The 22,759-nt window shown below is 50.9% G+C and overlaps 1 protein-coding gene across 8 annotated transcripts in view; it reads left to right on the plus strand.

The window, feature by feature from the left end:
• The window catches only part of NRG2 (neuregulin 2), a 186,450-nt gene that overhangs the window by 129,873 nt on the left and 33,818 nt on the right, over window positions 1-22,759 (plus strand). For all 8 annotated transcript variants that reach the window (XM_080672975.1, XM_080672981.1, XM_080672974.1 and 5 more), the window contains exons 2-3: window positions 14,559-14,730; window positions 21,702-21,820. In XM_080672975.1, coding sequence (XP_080529101.1) covers window positions 14,559-14,730; window positions 21,702-21,820 — 291 coding nt within the window. The remainder of the gene's footprint in view (window positions 1-14,558; window positions 14,731-21,701; window positions 21,821-22,759) is intronic.

A 22,759-nucleotide genomic window follows, 5' to 3' on the forward strand; every position in this document is an offset into this window, starting at 1 on the left:
CACACTTCCCTTATCCCAGGGCAGCAGTGTTGGGAGGTGGGTCATTAACCCACTCATGTACCTGAGGTCCATCCCACTCTGCTTCTATGTGACCTTGGCACTGCCCTCCCTCTTTGCGTCTCTGGAAATGCTCTCTGCTCTCAACTCTCACCTTCTCCATGGCAAGGCAGAGCCCCAGCCCTCAGGCCCTGTGTCTCTGAGAATTCTGAGAGGAGGAGAGCTGGAGAGAGGAGGAGATTGGGGAGCTAGTGGGGAGGGGGGCTGGTCCCAAAGAAAATGACAGCGGTGAAGGTGCCATGTTATTTTGAAGAGTAACTTGAGAGTTGGATTTGAGGTTACTGGTCTTTTCTATAGGCCCCCTGAAAAGACAGTCAGGCTTCGATGGGAAGGTCCCCTCTGTTGGAGCTCCCTTGTGAACTGGGAAGCTGTGTCTGCCACAGGAGGGCAGGGGGCAGGTTTTGGTCTTCTCCGGGGTGCCCTGGGGTATGAAGGTTCCCATCGCTAGCTGAAAGCTCTGGATACATATCATTTGAATGGGCGCAAAGAATCCTTGCAAGGATTTTTTCCCATCTTTGCCATCTCCTGCCTCTGGTAAAAATAGTGCCCAGACTTCCAGGACAAACTCCGGTCTTTAGGCTGTCAGAGGTGGCGATATGCCATTTGCATATGGCTGAGCCACATCTGGCGGTTGCTTTGGCAGCCTCCACCTCTGGCCTTGGCCCCTGGCTGACCCTGCTGATCAAGGCACCTGGAGTAATCCTCCTGCCACTCCAGGGCTCAGCCTGTGCCTCACACTCTGCTCCGGCTCCCTGGCACCTCAGGACTCATTAGGAACAATAACAACAAGCAGAGAGTGACTTTGTACCTCCCAGCAGCCTTTCATCCTGAGAGCTCAAAGCACTTTACAGACCAGGACTCATCGGTCCTCAGCCCAGGTCCCAGAGCATTTCCAGAGACCCAAAGAGGGAAGGCAGTGCAGGGGACAAGGGGACAGAGAACTCTAGTTTTCCAGATTGCACAGCAGTGGGACTGGAGTAGGGCAGGGAGTCACCTGGGATGGGGAATCAGGTGGCCAGTGGGTCTGGGATAGAAGTAAAATTGGACTGAAGGCTTCAGGCTTCAAACTGAGGGAATATTCTCCCTTAAGAGAATATAAGCCAATATATATATATGCCACCTCCCACCAGGCCCTCTGGCCTCTGTGGGCTCTGTGAGCTGCTAGGGGAAGAAGTGGCAGCTTCATGGGAAGCAGAAATCCTTTGATTCAGATATTGTCAGGAATCCCAAGTGTTCCCTGTTACTGCCATCTGCCCTTGGTGCCGAAAGGTTCGGGGGCTAAGTCAGAACAGCCCTGACCTTAGGATAGTGCCAGAGTGAGGAGTGTATGGAGGAAAAGGTGCTGGCCCAGCATGGGGGAGCCCTAGTCCCAGCCTCAGTGGGCTTCCTAGAGTGTCTGCCCATGCCTGGTCACCCCCACTCACCCTTCTAGGCCTCCCCTGCTCTCTAGCCCACAAGACGGGTCTGCAGGACAGTTGGCATACGGAAGAGAGGAGTTGGTTTTTCTAAACACTGGCAAAGCATTACCAAAATTTGAGACCTGAGGCCCATCAAAATCATGATCCCATTGTGTTTCCCATTTCTGAGCCTGTCATCACTGTACATAACTTAGCACGTGTGGCAGAAAATTCTCCTTGTCTTTCTCCAGCCCAGCCTTGGGCTAAACATCCATTTAGCAAGACTTCCAGGTCCTGGCCACATGGTAACTATACAGACTGCATGTGCCTTTGCTCACTTAGGTGTATTCCATTCTGCAAGCATTCATTGAGCTCCTACTATGTAAAGAAATCACAGCTGCTGCCCTTGGGATCCAAGACTGGCCCTCACACGAATACCTGTGACTAGAACCAAGTGTAAGGCCAGGGCTGTGTGCAATGTGTGGTGAGGAAAGGAATGAATTGTTCTGGGAAGGTGTAGGGAAAGCTTCACAGAGGAGGTAACATTTGAGCATCATTTAAAGCATAAACTGGAAACTTGCCAGAAATGCAAAGTCTTGGGCCTCACTCTGACCTATTGAATCAGAAACTGTGGGGATGGGGCCAGTGTGTGTTTTCAAAAGCCCTCTGGTTGATGTGATGTGTGCTGAAGTGTGAGAAGTGCTTACTGAGCTGGGTGGCCCAGCTTCCCAGACAGAGCCCTGTAGAGGGCCTGTCAGTCCCAGAGGTGTTTCCCCAGTGCCTTGGTGCCAGGAATGATGGCTGGGGGCTTGCCACCCTGTGGGACAACAGAGATGTGTGGGCAGACCTAATTGCAGTTGCCAGGCTTTCTGGAGGAGAGGGGCTGAGATGGACCTTGGAAAATGGAAGGAGATCTGAAGGGGCTTGGCATTCAGGCTGAGAAAGCCACTTGCGCAGAAGTGAACAGGGCATTTGGGAAATGAAGATACACTGCCCATGTAGGAGGGAGAGACCAACAGGCCCAAACAGTGTGTTTTCTGAAAGTCAGGCTGGTGAGTTTAGACTTATCTGAAACATACTTACCTGTGACTCTGGTGCAGTCAGGAGCGGCTGGATCTGAGCTCATGACCAATTCCTTCACTATCGAGGTGGGGAAACTGAGACCCAGAGAGAGAAGTCCGTACACCAACAAGGCAAAGGGTTCAGCAGCTACCGGGCAAGAATGAGAGCAGCAGCTTCGGAGGCACTGCCGCCTTACCCGACCCTGCAGCCTCATGTCTCCCACATGGCACCAGATGGAATTTCTCTGTTTCTTGAGTGCACTGTGGTCTTCTGACACGGTCCTCAGAACCTCTGGCTCTCTTTGCCTGCAGCACTGTCTTTCTTCTCTTGGCCAACTCCTGTCATCCTTCAGGCTCAGCATAGTCTTTGCTCCCTCCACAGAGCCTTCCTGGAGGTGAGGAGGGTGGGTGAGGTGTATCCTCTTTGCTCCCCCCAGTGCCTCCCATTCTACTGGATGGGCAGCACCCCCTCAGCAAGAACCTCCACCAGGGCAGAGACCACGTCAACTTGTTCCTCAACACCTGACATGTGCCCAGTGCCAAGGGCATACGTGAGTGTACAAATGAAGGAGGACACTCTCAAGCTCTTCCACCTGTGACCAGACACCTCGCCAGCTTCTTTCCTGTTTGAAGAGGGGCAGTCTCATGGGAAGAGGCTGTCCTGCCTGAGCTTCCCTGCCTGTGGCCAGAGGCCCCTCGGGTGGGTGGGAGCCTGATAGGCCAAGTAAGGGTAGTCCTTCAGTGAGGCCCCCAACTTAATCATCTGCTCTGCTCTCCTGGGCAGATGCCTGCTTGGGCTGAGGGGGAGGGAACGGGCCGAGTTGGGAGGAGTATTGGGTGGGAAAGGGCTCTGGGATTAGCCATCAAGGGGCCCCACCCTCCCCTTGGTACTAGCGGCGGTCTTGATCTGAGGCACCCGTCAGTCATGAATCCATTTGTTCAGCCAGCGATCAGTGAGCACCTACTCAGTGCCAGATGCCAGATGACAGCAATGTTGCTGCACATCCCTCCTTGAGGTCCCCACAGTCCAGAAAGTTAAGTAATCAGTTTGCTCCAAAGTAGGAAACCCCAAATTGGGCAGGAGAAACGCCCAGGAAGTCTGTGTGAGGCAGAGATTGCTTCTGGCTGGGTGGGTTAGAGGAGCCGGTGGCATCTGAGATTTAGATTAATAAGAGCTGCCAGCTATTGAGCCTTCTCTATTCCAGGTACTGTGTGCTAAGTTCTTGACACACAGCACCCCCATTAATTCTCACCACAATCGTAAGAGGTGGGTGAGATTGTCCCTGTTTTACAGGCAAGGAAATAAAGGCTCAGAGAGGTTAAGAAACTTGTCTAGTTAGGCAGGACACCAGGCAGAGCCAGAGTGCAAACCGACACCAGTCTGAGCCCCGCAGCCTGCATGTCTGACCCTTCTGACTGTACATCTGTGTGGGGAATGGCATGGGTGAGGGGGCACGAGGCAGGCAGAATATAGAACAGGCATGTTTGGGAATAGCCAGTGATTTGGGTCTGCCTAGAATATACAATTCTTTTTTATTTTATTTTATTTTTTATTTATTTCAGAGAGGGAGAGAGAGATAGAAGCATCAATGATGGGAGAGAATCATTGATCAGCTGCCTTCTGCACACCCCACACTGAGGATCGTGCCCACAACCCGACATGTGCCCTGACAGGGAATCAAACTGCAACCTCCTGGTTCACGGGTCGACGCTCAACCAGTGAGCCATGCCTGGCCAGGCTAGAAGATACAATTCTTGAAGGGAATTGATAGGGGGGAAGCAGAGAGGAGAGGGGGACTGGTTTACTGACCCAGTAAGCTTCCTCCGGGGGGGCCTGGCTGGCAGCAAGGAGGGCAGATGGCCTTTCTTCTACAGACATCCTGGTGCCCAGGAAGGTTTCTGAGTGGACAGAAGCACATAGAGGTGACTCTGCCCCGTGTCCATTGCTAGTGGAGTGATTCTGGGGGTGGGGGTAGGCACAGTACAGCCTGAACCAGAGCCTGCCAGATGATGAAGGACTAAGAAGGCAAGAAGCTTGGTGGAAGGTGGATGTTCATCTCTGGGGAGAGTCAAGAGTCGAGAGAGACAGTTGTCAAAAATGACAAGGTGACAGAAGGAACCCAGGAGCAAGAGTGATCTTGGGAGAGGAGATAGGAAACTGTTTTCTCACATGTTATATTTGAGGCAGTGGCTGAATATCCAGGCAGTTATTCACGTTGGGGTGAGCCTCTCCCTAGCTAGGACCATGGGGACCACATCTCAGCCCTCCCAGACCCCAGAGTGCCTAGGCCAGGGCTCTCTGTGCTTGTGGCTGGACTTGCAGGGAAGGAAGCCGGGCCTCTGGCAGCCTTGGCCCCCTGCACCCACTGGGGTGTCTGTATTTGGTGAGCACATGGGCCTTATTCTTACCTCTATCAGCCCTGGTAAGACTTTTCCCCTGATACCTGTTTCTTTAAATTCTTGTATTTTTATTTTATCTCAAAAATCCACATGAACATGACATTGTACTCCATCATACGTCTGCTTTAATACAAAGGTGCTGCTTTTCCTTACTAATGAGCTCGGCAGACCCTTCAGAAAGAGGTCCTGAGATCACCCTGCGGCTTTTCCTGTATTTCAGTTTGAGAAGCAGGTCTTGCCTAGTGTATAAGGTGCCTCCCCTTTTCTGCCCCACCCCCCACATCCCCATTACATTTCCCATGACCCAGAGCCTCAGAAACAGAAACAACTTTCTCCAGCTAGGCTGAGGGGTGGGAAGTGCAGGCCCATCCTAAAGGGTATAGGGCCTCTGGGATCCCCTCAGGTTCCTCGAGCAAGGGGCTGCCCCGCCCAGCAGCAGCAGGCCCTCCCCACAGAGGGTGCTCAGGGCCAGGGCCCAGCCTTCCCAGTGGGAAAATTAGAGTTTGGGCAAATGGTAATGACCTTTCAGGCCTGTCACCTCTGCTTTGTCCCTACCTTCACTCCCAGCGGCTGAAGAGATCATGGTCAGAAGCCTCCATCTCTCCACAGAGAGCTTTCTCTTACCTCTAAAATAGGCAGAACGTGGTTTATAGATGAGTCAGCTGAGGCCCAGAGAGGCTAAACTACTTACCTAAGGGCAGACAGCTAGAAACTCAGGGACCTGGATAAGGACCTAAGCTGCTGTGTCCTCCGCTGCCACACTTGCCTCGGTTAAGCACTGCTTCCCCTGGGCCTCATCTGTGCCACCTCTAGGTGTGTCTGGCCTGGGCCCCAAGTCCTGCTAAGAAACCAGCCAGGGAAACTGTGTGCTCTCCCAGCAACGGGCACCTCTGCTTGTCTGAGCCTATGCAGTCTCCCTCGCCAGAGGTGACATCCCCCAAGTCCCCCAACTCTACCACCCCATCAGGTACCTGTGTCTCAGCTCTGAGCCCGGGCAAGGAACTTCAGCATGCACCAGCCTGACTCTGGCGGGGCCCTGAGGAGGCCAGTGTTTCAATCAGGATGCCTCGTTCCTGTTAGAGGGGGCTGAGGTGGCCATAGTGCTGACCCTGGTTGTCAAGCCAGGCCTGTTTATGCCCTGCACTCACTCTGTATGTTGGGTGTCAGTGGATGGGTGTTTTGGAATGGGCAGGCAAGAAGCATCAAGCAGGAGCCGTTTCTGTTTGTCTTGGAGCTGCCAAGTTTTGTCTCTTCCTCCTTCCTCCCTTGCCCTTCTTTGCCTGCCCTCCTGGAATAACGTCAGCTTCCCCTCTCTAGCTCCATCCCAGCCCCGCTTCTCTACCTTCTAGCTGAGGAGCCAGGTGCCTGGCCTGCTAAGCTGAAAGCCCATCAGGTGGACTAGCTTTCACTGGGGCAGGGAAAGTGACCCTCTGTGCGGCTCTGCCCCCTGCCAGTCTCAGCATAGCCCTAAGCAGGAGGCAGACCCCGACCTGAGCACAGGAGCCAGGCTGTCTGGTGCAGCATCATATCCCTGATGGTGGGTAGGTACCTGGTATATCATGGACTGTAGGAGGCGTGGATTTGTTGGATGGGTGTGAGAAGAGGGCAAGGCAAGCCCAGGCACCAGGCTGGGCCTGGTTGGCTAAGAAAATGTGGCTCAGGGGCCACTCCCATTGGGCGCCTGGCCTGTGAGTATCAAATGGCTCTTCTGCAGGCCACGGGAGGATACCTGACTGCCGTTTCTCAGAGGGGCCCTCTGTGCCCACGTAAGTCAGCTGCGTTTTAGTTGTTGGTTTTTTTTTTCCTTCTCATTTGAACTTGGAGTCTGTAATTAACCTCCTATAGGTCACTCTGTGGGTAGGAAAGGGGTGGGGAGAGGGCCGACCCGCAGCCTGCCAGCAGCAGGGCAGTAGGAGACTTTGATGACAGGCGGGCTGGCCACATTGTCTCCAGGTGTTGTGCTGCAAAGGGGACTGCTCAGCCTTAGTCATGAGCTGAGGATCATTAACCCTTTTAAGAGTCCGCTGCCCCTGCCCCCTGGTTGCCAGGAGGGAGGCCAGGCCAGGCCAGGTCCTCCCTGGCTGGGCTGCCTGGCCATGTCCTGGGCGTCTGTCTTGCTCTCAGATCTCTGCAGGCTCCGCACCCACCGCCCACTGCCGAGAGGAATGAGGTCAAACTGCTGGCAGCAGCGGTATCTTCTGGCCTCGGGGCTGGGATGTGAAAAAGGAGCAGCCCTGGCTGTTCTTGCTGTTGTTATCTTCAATGAGGTGCCTTCCGAGGATTCCCCGTCGAACACATATTACTACAGGCCAGATGCCTTGGCTTGGCATGAGGCTGTGAGGAAGCAGAAGCCACCAGATACCCCATGGCCCAATTCATCACAACTGGAGATGTGTCTTAAGGTTTTAGGGGATTCATCCTCAAAAGAAATCTTATTATGGAGACCTGGATCATCCTTGGGAGACCTTCCTCTTGTTATAAAACTGCCCAAGAGATTTCCCCACACCCCATACCCCTATACCCTTAACCCCGACTCAAGAGAGCCCTAGTCCTGCTGCTCAGATGGGCCCTTTTTCAGGCAAAAGGGAGCAGGACAACGTGACCTCAGGGAGTGTGAGAGCTCAGCAGAGAGGCTAAGCCTGAGGAGGAGACATTAAGGGAGGTGATGGCAGAGCTGCCCAACATCAAAGGGACCCTAGGCCATCAACTTGCCACCTACCCCTCTACATGTGGGGAAGGAGCAGCCACGGGGAAGCAGGGTGTCGGTGACAGCCATGGGAGCAGAGTAGGGGAATTGTCACCCTCTTCTTCCTCATGCTTCTACCTGATGCCTCTCATTGGTCGCTCCCCTGGGTGCTAGGCCTTTGAGGATCCCCGCTGCATGGGGAAGTGTGCACAGACCCTGAGGACTGGGACTCCTCCCTTTGGCTGCAAAGCTGAATTTATAGAGAAATCTATTGCAGTCTTGTTAATATTAACAGGATGTTGGCGACATCCAAATTCATCTGGACAATGGAATATTATGCAGCCATTAAGATGATTTAGATCTGTATTTCTAGATTCGGGGAAATGTTTTTACAATATATTGACTAAAAAATGTAGGATATAAAACATTTTAGAGAGAATAGTCTTGAAGGAGATATTTGAAAATGTTGCCAGTTTTTTTCTCTGGTAGTAATTGAATGGATTTAAATGTGTTTTTCTTTTTCCTTACTTGTATTATGTAATTTTTCTACAACAAAAAGAATGTATTTCTTATGTAACAAAACAATAACAGAGGGAACAAGCTAACCTCCTTGTGGGGCAGGATTGGCTACCCCATGTATAGCTAGTCATTTCTGTCTGGGACAAAGCACAGAACCTGGCACCAGTAAGCACTCAGTAAATGCATGTCAACTGAGCTGGGGGAGGGCGGTGAGTGCTTGCCCAATGGGTTGCTTCAGCTATTGTCCTGACAGATCCCATTCATCCCAGGAAGCCTGTTCCTCTGCGTGGTTCAGCTTTGGCCTCAAGACACTCTGGGGACATGATACAGTGGTTTTCATACTAGCATTCTGGGTCCTAGTCCATCAAAGAGACCCAGACAATACTGGACCCAGATCAGAGAGGGGACCAGGCAGGGGCTAGAGCTGGCCAACTTGTATCTGAGGCCTGTAAACACGATCTCCAGGTCCTTAAAGGTCTACTGTGTGAATAACCTCTTAGCCTTGTCCCAGGCGTCCCCAAGGACCCAGTGGCTGAAAGCCACAGTGGGAGAAGAATGATGCTCAGAATAAGAAGGAGCTTAAAATGCAAAATGTTAAGAGCAAGTCATTTCCTGACCTGTAAGCTTTTGACATCTTCCCATCACATCTGCAAAACAAATCCAGGGCCATCGTGCGGCAGTTGTTCATACGCCTCACCATAGAAAGCTCCGGGCCCAGGAGTGAGGTTGCACAGGTCCTCCAGGAATTATTCAGGGTGCCACCTGGTGGGTGTTCTCTTTCCTGCCACCTGAGCTGCTGCTCCTCCCCACAAGGGACTTGCTTGAATTTAAAAAAAAAAAAAAAAAAGTCTGTTCTCAGGGTCCTATTCCCTTTCAAAATGTGCATCTTTGGCTTTCAAAGAACGGTGAACTAAGATTTCTGTGAGCAGGGGCCAGAATCAGACATTGCTAGAGTGGGAGACATGGTTTTTAATATAGTAGTCCTCCCCTTATCCTTGGGGGATAAGTTCCAAGACCCCAGTAGGTGCCTGAAACCCCAGAAAGTACTGAACTCTATATAGGGTGTCCCAAAAAAATGTACACACACTTTGAATTATTATAAAATCAGTGTTTATTAACATATAGTTCATTTTCAAAATTTAAAAGAATCTGCAGAAGTGAATAATTATTTTGTCAATATCTGAATTCCAACTGATGACCGGTCTGGTCCAGGCACTGCTGATAACATGAAGCAGTGGAATCGTAAACATAAAAAATCATTTCATTTTGCATTTGTGTGCCTTCAATTCGTCAACTGTTGCTGGTTTTGTACCATAAACTTTATCTTTTATGTATCCCCATTAAAAAAAAGTCTAGTGGCACTTTAGTATAAATTTTCTTTGTTCAAAGCTTAGTCTGGCTTCACCCATTATTTCAGACCAGTTAAACCTGAAAAGGGGTGAAAATTGAGTTATCAGCTGTTAAAGTGTGTATACATTTTGAGGGACACCCTATATATACTGTCCTTTCCTATACATAGATACCTATGATAAAGTTTAATTTTAAAAATAGTCACAGTAAGAGAATAACAATAATCCTATATAATGAAAGGCTAATACGCAAATCAATCAAATGGCGGAATGACCGGTCGCTATGACACACACTAACCACCAGGGGGCAGATGCTCAATGCAGGAGCTGCCCCCTGGTGGTCAATGTGCTCCCACAGGGGGAGCGCTGCTCGGCCAGAAGCCGGGCTCACGGCTGGCGAGCGCAGTGGCAGTGGCGGGAGCCTCTCCTGCCTCCGGGGCAGTGCTAAGGATGTCCAACTGATGGCTTAGGCCCGCTCCCCATGGAACAGGCCTAAGCCATCAGTCAGACATCCCCCAAGGGCTCCCGGACTGTGAGAGGGCTCAGGCCAGGCTGAGGGACTCCCCAACCCCCAAATGCATGAATTTCATGCACCAGGCCTCTAGTAACTAATAATAAAATAGAACAATTATACTAATATACTGTAATAAAAGTTATGTGAATGGCTTTGGGGCCATTATTAGGTAAAATAAGTGCAATACCAAGCCAGTCCATCTGATAACCAAGGCAGCTACAAAGTGACTAACAGTTGTGGATACGCCGGACAAAGAGATGATTCACGTCCCAGGCAGGACGGAGCCTGACAGCGTGAGATTTTATCATGCTACTAAGAACAGCACACTATTTAAAACTTATGAATTGTTTATTTTTGGAATTTTCTACTTCATATATTTGGACTGTGGGTAATTAAACCTCGGGAAGCAAGGGGTGATTACTGGATCTCAGTTGATTCTTGTGAGGAACTGTTAAGAACCAAAAGAAAACTCTTTGTAAAAAGCACAACATGATTCAAATATATGGCTATTTTTATCTTGTCATCCTTTCTACCAGTGCTATCTAGTAGGAATATAATGTGATCTACATAGATAATTTTACAATTTCTAGTAGGCATATAAAAAGTTAACCAAAAAAAAAGCTTTGAAGACATTTGCAATTTATTGGGCACTTCTGGCACCCTCTCCTCAGAGCCTATGGAAGCACTTCAGCTCACAAGTACGAAGGCAGGGAACTATTTCAGCAACTGGCAATGAAAATAATGTGTCTGACTGGACATCCCTCATTTCCTTTGACAAAGCCCCAAAATCTGAACCCACCCTACACCAGCAAATAACCCCCTTCCTCTTCAGCCACCAACCCTATTTCAGGACTCTCAGATGTTAGCTTGCATTTGTTAAACCCTGTACTAAACACTTTACATTCACTAACTCCTTTAAGTCTCACAATAATCCTATCAGCTAGTTATTGTGTATATTTTACAGATAAAGAAACTGATGCTTAGGTTAAGAAGGTAGTTTGCCAAATTTCAAATCCAGGTCTGTCATACTTCAAAATTCTTCAGGGGCCTAATTCCTAGTCATCTGGCAGAATTTCCAATTCTGCATGCACAAGAGGGTAGGAAATTGCAAGAAATGTTGATCAAGGGCTTAAAAAAGCGGGGGGAAGGGGGTTACCCAAGAGAAGGAGAAGAGGGACAAATCCAGACTTCTTGTCCTGTCTCAGATAGCCACATGTCAGTCACCTGGACCTCCCTCTCCAGGATCCCTTCATACCACCCTTGCTTTCCAGAATCTTCCAGCCACATGGGCCTGTGTTAACTAGCTGCTTTTCACTGCCTCATAGATCCTGGTGATTATTTGCCATTGTGTATCCTCCTCACTCAAGTTCAGGCTTCATGAGAGCAGGAAGATTATCTGTCTTGCTCACTATTGTATTCTCAGGGCCCAAAATCTGGACAGTGCCTGGCATGTAGTAGATTGAATGAATGAATGAATGAATGAATGAATGAATGAGGAATGAGTGAGCTAGATGGAATTATTCTGAAGTGAGTAGACTGTCAAGAAGTGGTGCCCAGCCAGTGTGGCTCAGAGGTTGAGCATCAACCTATGAACCAGGAGGTCACAGTTTGTTTCCTGGTCAGGGCACATGCCCTGGTTGTGGGGGCTCAATCCCCAGTAGGGGCGTGCAGGGGACAGCCAATCAATGATTCTCTCTCATCACTGATTTTTTCTATCTCCCGCTCCCTTCCTCTCTGAAATTAATAAAAACGTATTTTTAAAAAGTGGCTATTGACCCTGGAATACTGGAGTCAGTTCATGATGGTGGAACAAGAGAACATTGACCCCATGCATGGAAAAAAAAAAAAAAAGTGGCTATTGGGCCACATGGGGTTCTTACTAGTTGGGGTGGGCTCTTTGTGATCTGAAATGTAGTCTTGGGTTTCCCATTGGTGGCAGAGAATGACTTTGGAGCCCCCAGTTCTCAGGGCCTCTGAATTGGGGTCATGCCTCTTGTTTCTGGAGTCTCTATGTAACTGCACCCTCCTGCCCCCTTCACCACCACCACTAAGCAGTGGCCTCGGGCTTAGTGCATAGTGTTGCACCAGGACTCATGTCAGGAAACAAGGTAGTAGAGTGACCACTTCTTCTCACCAGGTATCACCCCCACCCTCAGCCTGGCTTGTTGGGAGGGAGGTGGCCCATGGAGGGGGTGGTTAGAGGGCCCCCTGTCTCAGAACTGCAGTGAAGGTCAGCACTCTCTAACCTGAGAGGAGCTTTCTGTTTCCCTGGTTCACAAGAAGAGGGAGGAGACTAGTTGGAGATCACCAGTTGACCAAGAGGTTAGATTACTGGATGTCAGCCTAACCTTAGAGCAAAGCCACCTGTGAAGATGTGTTCAGTTAGTAACCAGTCATGAGCTATACATTTACAATATGTGCACTTTCCTGTATGTATGTTATATTTTTATTGTTTATTTTTTAAACTCACATATCTGGACCCACTCTCACAGGTTCTGTTTCATTATGTCTAGGATATTTCCTAGGCACTTACATAATTTTTAAAGCTCTCCATATGATTCTTATTAGCATGTAGGGTTAAGAACTATTGATAAGCAATGACTGAGGACCCAGGAAGGTGGGGGTGTAGGTAAGGGGGGAGGATGCTGAAGCAGGATTTCAATCCCATTTAGAATTATGAAGTTCCAGAAAGCCCAACGGATTGATAGGTTGATATACATAAAACCTCTGGATGTCCAAAAGAAAACCATTATAAAATGTAAGAAGCAGGTAATTGGTGAGAAATATAGCAAAAGCTCTGTAGCCTTAATATGTATACAGAACTTTTACAGATCAATAAGGTGAGCACCCAATAGGAAAAGAGAGTACGGGCAAGAACAGACAATTCGCAAAGAAGAAATACAATGGGCCGATACACTTAGGAAAAGTGGTCAGCCTCCCTAGGAATCAAATAAATGCAAATTACAACAACAGAGACGTTATCTTTTGCCTAGCTAATTGGTGAAGATTAAATACATGATAATACTTCATGTTGGTGAGGGTGTGGAAAAGAACAGGCACTGTCATTCACTGGTGGGAGTACAGATTGATGCAACCTTTCCAGAAGGTAATTTGGCAACCGTAACGCTGAGGAAGATTGCAAACCTTTGTGACGCAGCAATTCCACTTTTAGGAAGATTGCCTTAGGAAATGATTGTGGATAATAATAACAATAATAGCTAACCTTTATTAAATGCTCGGTGCATGCCAAGCTCCACACGCATTATCTCATATAATCCTCACAGCCGTCATCCCACAAGGTGAGCTGTTATCACCTGTACTTTACAGACAAGGAAATTGAGGTGCAAACGGATTAATTAAGTCAATGACCAGAGGACACAAAACTAACAAGTAGCAAAGCCTGGATTTGAACCCAGGCAGTCTGAGTCAAGAGCCATCCTACCTGTACAACAGTGTACATTGGATGTGTGCATTGGATATATAATGTATACAGTGGGCAAAGGTGCAAGAATGTTCCTCTGGGCTTGTTTGTAATGGGGAAGAAAGGAAGGGGAGAAAACCTGCTAACTACCCCATGATAGGAATTGGTCACATAGATTGTGATAGACTCGTACTGGAATATTATGCAACCATGAAAAATGATGCTATAGGAAAAAGGTGTGAGGTCAATGGAGGAAAAGGAGACTCGTGTAATACTTTAAACAATAAAGAATTTAAATTAAAAAAAGAAAAAGGTATGTGAATGCTAGGGTTTTTTGTATATGTATGTTACTAATGATTCCATTTTGTTTAAAATGTGTGTGTTTTGTATATGCATAAGATCTGTGGAAGGATATAAAAGGAATTGACAACATTGGCTGCCTTTTAGAAAAACTATATGGCTGTGGTGAGAAGTTAGAGAGAGACTTGTTTCAAGCCATATATCCTTTTTCACCTCTTGAATTTTGAATCGTGTGAATATATTATCTATTAAAATGACTGGCCTGACCTTCTCCCTTCCTTCTCCTTCTGCCCCCAGCCCTTAACTCTTAGCTGAGTTGGCTCCTCCCTCAGTCTGAGTTGGCGTAGCTCCTCTGGGCTTCAGCACCTTCCTGCCCCCTGCGCCATGCTGTGTGTCAATGCCAGGTGACAGCTCCCCTGAGGAGGGGCGGTCTGTTATCTTGGTCTGCATGTCATCTGGGACAGAAGTTAGATCGTGAACACTGAAGTCAAGGAGACCTGGGTTTGAATCCCAGTTCCATCACCTTGAGGAAGTGACTTCACCATCCTGTGCCTCAGTTTCCCCATCTATAAATGGGTTTAATCATTGCAGTGAGCTAATAGGGTTATTTTCATAGGGTAATGTATGCAAAGCTCCCAGTACCATTCCAGGCACAAGGGAAACTCTCTCCAGGTAGTAGCCACACAGCATCATTGCAGACCCTCTGTGAACGCTTGTTGAATTGAACTAGGAAATGACACCTGGAGGGGCAGCTCCCCAGGCCCAGCCCAAGGACAAGTGGCCCTTCCTCCATTGCTCATGCTTGGCACTGCCCATCATTGCCATGCTCACCTCCCTGCCTTGTGCCCCCACAGCCACCCGGCCCAAGCTGAAGAAGATGAAGAGTCAGACGGGACAGGTGGGGGAGAAACAATCGCTGAAGTGTGAGGCAGTAGCCGGTAACCCCCTGCCCTCCTACCGCTGGTTCAAGGATGGCAAGGAGCTCAACCGCAGCCGCGACATTCGCATCAAGTACGGCAATGGCAGGTGAGCAGCAGCCATCCCTCCCTCCTGGCATCTTCCCTCCTGAGAAGGAGGGTCCTGAGCTGGCAGAACCTAGGGCTGTGTCCCCAGACTCACCTGTGGATCAAGTTCCCCACCCCCTTCCTTGCCACCACCAATTTCTCCTTGCAACCCTGGGCTCCTCTGGTTAGGTTGGCCCAGTGTCTTCAGACTATAGATGCTTAATTAATGTCTCTGGATGGTTGAAGGCAATTTGATTGTCAGTCAGCTTTGCCTGGGGAGGTCCACTCTTGTCCTAGAACTTCTCAAAGGACCTGCCACAGTGTGTGAAAGCCCAGCATTTGGCAATCCTTGGGGGAAGGACTGCTTGCAGAATGCATCTGGGAGGTCATGTGTGGTGATGGGCTGGTTCCTCAGCTCAGCAAGCTGAACTGGGCAGAGAGCTGGATAGGGGGAAGGGCACATGGCTTTGACTAGTGTTGGGGGAGTCTGTGTCTCAGACAGTTTCCCCCTATGACATGGGATTGTCTTTAATCTGGAGTCAGCGCTCCAGAGAAGTGAATCAGACGCTCAGGAGCCTCCAGCTGTGGGAGATGGCCTCTCTTCCATCTTGGGTTGGTCGAGTGGGGGCTTCGGGCACCAGAGAAGCCAGGAGTCCAAGGCAGCTCCTCACCTCTCTCCTGCCTCTCACAGCCCCCGACAGACTGTTGGATGACAGAACAAGCAAGAGGGGAAGCCCCCATCTGCCTGCTAAACGGAAGTTCTGCCTGACCTCTGTTCTGTCGGCCCTGAGGGCCAGGTGCACTTCCCTCTCTAGCGAGAGCACCCTAGTCTTTCCTGCCCCTCCAGAGTATCTTACAACCACCCTCTCCCTGGCTATGCTTTTCCTCCTCACTGGCCCCCAAATGCAAACAAGGATGATTTTAGAGGACCCCAGCCTGCCCCACAACAGAGAGTGATGGAAGGCCAGGGCTCAGGCTGCTCCTGGGTTGCTGTGTGGCCCTAGCTGTGCACATTCTGCCCCTAGGCCCTAGTCTCCAATATGTGAAAGCGGGTGTGGGGTAAGCAGTCTGGGAGGCACTTCAGTTTTCTGACTGTCCTTTCAAGAGTGGGGAGCAGAGGCAAAACTGGTCACCTGGAAAGTGGTCCAGGCGAAATTGGAATTTACGAAGAGTTTGATTTGATCAGTGATTCCCAACCTTTTTTTGGCCATGCCCCACCTAAGCATCTCTAAAATCCTGATGCCCCCTCATGACATATAATTCTTATTATTCAAAAAGTGGACTCCTTCTCACGTGGAGGAAGCCTAAAAAGGCCAATAACTTGGTCTAAACAAGCTTCCAAAGAACATGGCATCCATGAAAGAGAAAAATAAAAGGACAAAAGGACAGATGAAAAATTGAGGAAGAAATCACTAAGAAATTGTTTAAAAAATAATATAATATGAAATGATATGAAAAATAGCAAATAAAGTTTCAAAACACATAACAGAGAACTGAAATGCATAAATATGTCACAATATATATTTATACTAGAGGCCTGATGCACAAAATCAGTGCAAGGGGCTCGTCCCCCACCGCCGTGGCGGCTGCCTCTGCCTCCGCAGGGCGGCCCAGGGCCTCTGCCTCCCTCCGCCGCCACGGCTTCGTCCGGAAGGTCTTCTGGAAGGACGTCCAGTCTAATTAGTATATTATGCTTTTATTATTATAGATACTGTATAGGAGGCCCCCTAGAACCATAAGAAATGCAAAAAATTCACTGTTCATAACTCATTCTCAAATTGCCCCCTTAAAAATCAAATTGCCCCCTGCGGGGGGTGTGCCCCACGTTGGGAACCACTGGTTTAGATCAAAGGTTTGTGGCTGAGAGAATGCTGCATCCTAAGGAAATTGGGGAGAGGGGTCTTGTGTGTCCCCAATCTACATATTTAGCAAGAAACTCAAGTTGCCCACCAAGCTCACCTTCTGAGGCCACCCCACCCCTTCCCATTGCCCAAGACTGGCTCCAAGCTGGAGAAAGGAATGAACAGGCTTCTGGGAATGTTGCGACTCCTGTCCTATCTTTCTGGGAGGTCAGAGCGAGCCCTCTCTCCGGACCTCTGTGTCTCAGTGAAGGAGAAGAGAGGCCATCTCCAAAAAGAAGATGGAAGCAGGAAAGAGGGTTGTCCCTTGTATCCCCATTACTCTGAAACATGTCCACAACTTGGCCATCCTCATCCCCCCATTCCTGATCCCATGTCACATTCACACTCACCCACACACATGAGCACGCACACCCTCAGAGCCCCTGCGCCACCAACAAGATCCTTTCTCTGGTGACTTCAGCCTTTCTCTCTCTCCTCACAAGCCCACTCACAGCGCTTCTCTCCCCGTTGCTGTGCTTCTTCCTCCTCCAGCTGTTGCCCCATCTTGCTTCTTCCCTCCACCACCACACGGAGTCAGTTTCATGCCCACTGACTCCACTCTCCTGTCCTCCACGCCTCTCAGCTCCACTAGACTCTGCCCTGTAAATACACCCCCACCCCATGGCTGTAGCTCTTGACAGACCCAGCGACTTCAGAGCTTCCTGGCCCTGCGCCTCCAGGCCTGTCAGCAGTTGTTGACTTGGGTGCCACGTGCTCCCTTGCCCCTATGGTCCTCCTGCACCTCTAACCACCCTCTCTTAGTCGCCATCAGTGCTGAACTTTCCTGTCTTTTGAGCTTCACTCTCCTCCCTCCCTCTCCACCTGTGGGTGTTTGCACCCTCTCATATCTCATGACCCCCAGGCCTCCATCTCCAGTTTGATGGCTTTTTTTAAAACCTGAGTTCCAGACCCATGCTGCCAGCTAAACACTAAATACTACCCCTGAGATACTCCACAGGCATCTCTAATCCAGAGTGCCTCAGCCTGGCCTTTCCCTCCTGCCCCCTCTGGCCCTGCCTCACCCTCCCATTCTCCCCTCTCAGCTGTGGCAGAAGCAGATGTCTGTTGCTCAGCACTGCCCCCATGCTGTCCCCTCCAGTTGGGTACCACTTCTCCAGAAGGAAGCACCCTTCTCCCTGCCTCGCAAGCTTCATATTTGGTCTCCTAGCTTTTAGCCTCTCTCCTCCACTGTCCCACTCTTGGTTGTCCCCAACCTTTCCGGTCATAGGCCCTTTGTGGATTCATTTCTGTATCTAACATAGCATCAACTGTGTGCCAGGCACTCTGCCAGAGGCTGGAGAAACACCAGGGAATGGAACTGGCATGGTCCCGACCTTCACAGGGTTTCTAGTCTAGCCTCTAGTGTAGAATGCAGGTAAAGTCCTCCATCCTTTCTTCAGAAAAAGTGTATCTCATCCACCCAGTTTTGCTTACTATTCTAGACGTCTAGAGTCACCAACTCCCATGACTCTGACGGGGGGTGATGATCTTTCTAACATGGGCACATATCTGATCTTCCATTCATTTACATGACAGATCTTGAGTGCCTGCTGTATGCCAGGTACAGCCCAGGCCTTGGGGCCCTTCCGACTCTTTTCTTCCTGGCCTCTAAGTCACTGCCCCACTGTTCCCCAATACCTCAGTGCTCCCAATCTCTGCTCTTTCCTTTCATGACCCTGGACTTGGGCTCAGGCTGTTCCCTCTGCTGGCAGCAGACCCCCATACACACACACACTGTCCCTGGACAAGTTCTCCAAGGCCCAGCTTAAATGTCATAGCCTCTGGGACACCTTCTTGAGCCCTCCAGGTAGCTCTCGTCACCTCCTGTCATAATGCCTCAAACACAGTTCCATTGCATTGTTGGGTGGCTGTCTCTCTCTCTAGCATGAGAGGGCTCCCCATACCCGTCTCCCCTGCATGGCCTGGCAGAGGGTGACAGTAGGACTGGGCAGGTCACCCTTTGGGTTGACCGGGACTTTGAACACTTCAGCATCCTGGTCAAGCCTCCATTTCTTCTAACGATTAGGTTAGCCAGTCAAGAAACAGGGCCTGGTCAGGCCTTCTCCTGGGTATCAGGGACCCCTGAGAGCCTGAAGTGTGCCCCTGTCCCCTTCCTTTCAGGGACCCATCCTAGCTGCTGCCTTTCTGAAATATCCTTACTCCACCCAGCCTGCCCCTGGGCTCCCAGCAGTGAGAGGGTGGAGTGAAGGAGTGGGCCATGATCGGGAACTTCTGATTCCACGTTGTGACTCAGAGAGCTGCCACCTCCACTCATACTTCCCCTAGCATGGGGGCAGGGGCAGGGTCTCCTGGCTTGCAGCATCCTCTTTCCTTCTGCCTGCACTGCAGCTTGCTCTCTGGCCCCTTAGCACTCCACTGCCCAGGCCACACTGTCTTGACATTGTTCTTGGCCTTGTAGAGACCCCCTCCCTGGCAGGTGCTGTCTGCCTCAGGGGCTGCCGCAGGAGGTATCTCACCCAAGCTTTCCCGCGCCAGGAGAACACTGGCCCCGCAAGCCCTGGGCATGGGCCCTCCCCTGCAGAACTGGGCCCTCCCCTGCAGAACCGTGAGTTCCCTTATTTATGAGGTGCAGGCTGGGACAGGCCCCTCAGGCAAGCAGAGGGAGGTAGGCGCTGAGGAAAATGTGCGAGTAGAGGACGTGGCAGCCCAAATCCCATCCCTGCCAACAAAAGACTGGCTGAGAAAGGAAGGGAGGGGCATCCATCATAGGGGCAGGCCTGAGGCAAGGTGGCAAGGGAGCTCCAGGCCTGCCCCGGGGGTGGGAGAGAGTCCTGAGTCCTTGCGGCTAGGAGGCTAGGAGTGAGGAGAGAACATAGTGTGTGTTATCCCCACCCACCTCGTTCCTCAGTGCCAGGGAGACCCACAGAGCCCCGCCTTCAGCTCTGACCCCAGGACCTTTTTGTTGAAAGCCTGGGGCCCACCTCCCTGGAACTGGCAATATCATCACATAGCTGGTACATGTAGGGGTCATTCTTTTTGTCCCCTTGCCTCTTTCTGGTTTCTCAAAGGGGAGCGGCTCTCCCTGGGCCCCCCACTCCTTTCCCCACTTTCCCCAGGTCTTACTTTCATGTGGAAGCTCTTCTTTCCTGTTTGAACCTTAATCCCTCCAGACATCTGTGAGCCTGTCTCTGCCTTGTCCTGCTACATATAGTGTCATATAAGGAAGGTCCTTTGAGCTCAGCTGTGGGTGGCAAGGAGGTTCTGGCTCTGGGTCTGCTCTACCGTGACCCTGTGACCCTCAGGCGATCCCCTCTTTTGCTTGTCTAGTGTCAGGGAAGATCTGGTGGCTGGGGAGCCTGGTCCTGAGGCAGCTGGGCTTTGTGGCATGTAATTAAGCTGAAGCCAGGAAAGAGATGCTGTCTTAGCCAGAGGGGCCTCCCAGGCTCTGTTTAATGAAGGGAACAAGTTTGAATTGACAGAAGAGGTTTGTAGGCAGACACCAGGCCAAGGAGACACAGACTGGCTTGAGCTGGCAAAAATTGGGTGGGGTGGAGGATCAGTGGGAGGGTCAGGCAGCTGTCACTGTAACATCAATAAGGATATTGCCATAGCAACAGGGCCTACAAATAGGACAATCTCATGAACCCTTGTTTGGGGAATCTTGGAGTGAGGCGGCCTGGGAAAAGGCCCACTCCCAGATGCAGAGGTGGAGCCCAGGAGACTGGTGCCCACAGCACAGCCCCGATAGAGATGTGGGTCCATTTGCCATCTCCTCTCCTTGGCCTGACCTCTCTCATCGCCTTTTCTACATCCCTGGGCTCCACCACCCCTCCAATCCACTACACATATTCTGTGAATCTGGTATTTTAATTCAGGACTAAAAAGAGGAGGAGATTTCAGCCTGGAGAGAAATTTTCATGCTACTTCTTGTTTCTTCTTGGGGGCCAGTCTGGGGTCCCGGGCTTCATCTGGGGCTCCAGCCAGCCCCTGGAGAACACTGGGGCAAAGCGAGCAGTGGGAGATGTGCCAAGAACCTTCAGAGCCCAGGTTCCCTGGGGCAGGTGCAGAGAGACTCTGGGAAGGAAGGAGAGGTTGGCAGGGTCTCCAGAAAAGGGGAGAACCAGGGCCAGGTATCCTAGAGTCACACACAGCACTCAAGTCCCTGCCCAGGCCTGGCCCCATATCTCTCGGCATGCAGGGGCTAGGTGCAGAGTCCTCCACAGAGGGGTCTACCCCAGTGTCAGTCTCCGGGGGAAAGCCCATGCCTTCACCAACTCCACCACTTTGTCCACCTCTGCCTTTGCCTTGCCATGTGCCCTTGGACAAGTCTAGAAGCCCCTCTAAGACTCAGTTTTCCCATCTGTGCTGTCCTGTCCAGCACCTCCAGATTAGCCATGAGGGTCAAATCAGGCCACAGCGACAGGATCTTGTTCTCTAAGCTATCCAAGCTCCTGGTTCTCGGTAAACTTTTATTGAATGAATGAATGAATGAGTGAAGTGAAAGCCCCTTGGAGAGGCCACAGTATGCCCCTTAGTGGCAGGGCTAATGTGAAGTTAGGGGAGAGCCACAGGTTGGAGCTGGGAGACTGGGCACAGTTGCCATGGAAACCTGTCAGAACAGACACACACACACACACACACACACACACATAGGTATCTGGGAATAGGCTTTGCATTTACAGTGACAGGCTGCCACTTCCAAGGAAAGGTTAAGGTAGCTGGTGAGCCAATGGCTGACCTGTTCGGGTTGGAGGAAAAACACTGGGACTGGGGGAGGGGACTGAAAGAAGAGGAGGGAGGTGGCCATGTGACTTCCTAAGGGACCCCGATTTCCTCACCCAGAAAAATAGCTACAAATAAGGACCAGCCCTGGAAACAAGGATGTGGAGATTTGTAGATTTAGAACATGTGTGTAGCCACTAGCCCTGCCCTATGCTCTCCTGGTGCCCAGGTTTCCTCCCAGCTCAAGGGACTCAGTGTTCCACCTGGACCTCAGACTCCACTTCCCATCCACACTTCGCAGCCACTGTGGCTCTGCAGGGCGAGGTGACCTCTGGGTGACCACTGGGGAGTCACAGCCAGCCTGGGCCCTGGCTCACGCCTCTCCCCCTTTTATTACCTCCCTAACCAGAAAGAACTCACGACTACAGTTCAACAAGGTGAAGGTGGAGGACGCAGGGGAGTACGTCTGCGAGGCTGAGAACATCCTGGGGAAGGACACAGTCAGAGGCCGGCTCTACGTCAACAGCGGTAGGTAGTCCGCCCACAGAGGGAGGGGTCCTATAGGGGTTCCAGTTGCCCCCTAGCCCTGGGGAGGCCGGCACATGATCCATCTTGCACTTGACTCCCCTCCCTCCTGCTGCTGCCATATCAAGCCCCGAGATCTGGGCCGATTCAGAGAAATGCAGTCGAAGCATAAATGTTTAGCTTTGTTATCGGGGCCTGGAAGAGCCGCCAGCTCTCATTTTAAATACCCTAAAAACTAAATATTTTGAAATCAAGAGGTGGGGGTGGGGGAAGGATATTTTTAGAAGGCAATTATGACAGGCTGGGCTGCCAGGACCAGGCTCCAAGGAGAGGCAGGCCCAGGGTGTGTGTGTGCGCGGGCGAGCTGACTGCCTGGTGCCTGTTGCTTTGCTGGGCACGCGAGTGCAGGCAGCCGTCTACACAGGGCTGTGGTGGGAGGCTTGGGTGCCTTTGACCCTGGGGACAGCCTCTGTTCAGGGATGGCAGGCCCCTGCTCTGCATGTCATTCTCTCCCTGGAAAACTTGTGAGGTCAGAAGCTCGAGACACCTTTGCATCCCCTCTCCAGCTTGAGCATGGAGGCTGCCTCCTGCTAGGCTGGCTGTCCTCTGAGGCGCTTGACTGGGGAAGTCCCTGGAACTGCCTGTCCTCAGGCTGCACCCCTCTACTCTAGCCTCAGGGGCTGCCGCAGGAGGTAGCACACCCCACAGAACTTCCTTTTCCTGACACCCAGGCCTAGCATACCATTTGGCTACCTGGTTATTTGGGTCGGCTTCCCAGTCCTGTCCCTGTCACAGAGTCTAGTCCTGTATCTGTCCTCGCCCACCTGTATTTCCACCATATAGCCTTTCAGGACTCTAAACCCAGCATGGTCTAAAGAGAGCTCGGACATGGCTGCCCCGGGCCTGCACTCAGAGGAAAACCTGGCGCAGACGCTGTCTGTC

This window comes from Plecotus auritus, assembly GCF_963455305.1.
Source record: "Plecotus auritus genome assembly, chromosome: 6".
Classification (NCBI taxonomy): Eukaryota; Metazoa; Chordata; class Mammalia; order Chiroptera; family Vespertilionidae; genus Plecotus; species Plecotus auritus.